The 1,103-nt window shown below is 41.3% G+C and overlaps 1 protein-coding gene across 2 annotated transcripts in view; it reads right to left on the bottom strand.

The window, feature by feature from the left end:
* zbtb11 (zinc finger and BTB domain containing 11) overlaps positions 1–924 on the bottom strand; it is a 13,283-nt gene extending 12,359 nt beyond the window's left edge. Inside the window, exon 1 of one of the 2 annotated variants that reach the window (XM_014020748.1) lies at positions 419–924. In XM_014020748.1, the coding sequence (XP_013876202.1) occupies positions 419–728 (310 nt within the window). In that variant the 5' untranslated portion in view covers positions 729–924. The remainder of the gene's footprint in view (positions 1–418) is intronic. The other variant, XM_014020747.1, reaches the window with a different exon arrangement.
* Positions 925–1,103: the final 179 nt, after the last annotated feature.

Raw genomic sequence — 1,103 nt, 5'->3', positions numbered from 1 at the left:
CTATAATATTTTTACAGTCTTTATTTTACAGTTAAAGCATATGTTTATCATATAAAGCCTAATGTTGCAACTAATAGGGGATCAATATGTAAACTAACTAAATTAAATGTGTTAATGTTTATTTATCTATAAGTTTGTAATTAAACACGTTTTATTTAAATTTCCATAGTTGTGTTATTTCATTGGTCTATTTATGTTTTAATTTGCCTTTATTCTTAGTGAAGTTTATAAACAGGTAATCTATGAGTTCCTCCACTGAACCACTAGGTGACAGCAGGGAGCAGGTTAGTGGCAGTCACTGATTAGTGACGTACATTTTATCAAATTCAAGTATTTATTTACACTGTTGACTGAACTACACACTTTACTGTAACTACAACCAGTAAATATCATGTGTGACTTGGAGCCGGGGTCTTACCTCTCCACCAGTACTTCTGAGAGATGACGTCCCAGGTGAGTTGCTGGTTGAGATGCTCCCCCGTTTTCATGATGTGCGCCTGGTTGATAAGTTCCTTCCTCCTGCTGTCCTGCAGCACCACCTCCAGCTCCGTGAACTCATTCTGGCCCTTCTGCCGACGCTGGTACAGCAAAGTCCCGTTCCGGACAACGTAGCATGCGGCGGCTTTCCGTATTTTCCTCTTGGTGTTACCGGACGTCCCCGGCGCATACGGCTCCCGTTCGTCCGTCAGATAGCGCAGGATGGCCAAGTAGCTCTCTTCGCACGACATTGTTTTTAACGCTACCCGCGCTTTTTTTACGCTAAAATCCGGGCTTGTCTCGAAGAGGAGAGCCCCCTCCGGCTCTCAAAATAAAAGCGCGAATTTTTGTGTTGCGTTTAGATTCTAAACAGGGCGGAACAGATAAAAACTAAAGCAATATTTCAATTTGTTTTTAAGGTGGAACTGCAGTTCGCAACGGTCGAGGTTTATCCGAACAGACAAAATGGCTGCTGCACAACCGGAACTTACGTCAGCAGAGAGGAAATGTGTAATGAACACTAAACACCACAAGAGGGCGAAAGATACTAATTTTTGTCTCTTTGTTAGTATAGGTTCATTTTAGAAGCAGTGATTTATATACATAAGTATATACAGTATGTACTG

The sequence above is a fragment of the Austrofundulus limnaeus genome, unplaced genomic scaffold (assembly GCF_001266775.1).
Source record: "Austrofundulus limnaeus strain Quisiro unplaced genomic scaffold, Austrofundulus_limnaeus-1.0 Scaffold265, whole genome shotgun sequence".
In the NCBI taxonomy this organism is placed as follows: Eukaryota; Metazoa; Chordata; class Actinopteri; order Cyprinodontiformes; family Rivulidae; genus Austrofundulus; species Austrofundulus limnaeus.
Note: the sequence above shows the minus strand (reverse complement) of the source record. Positions and strands in the feature narration are given on the sequence as shown.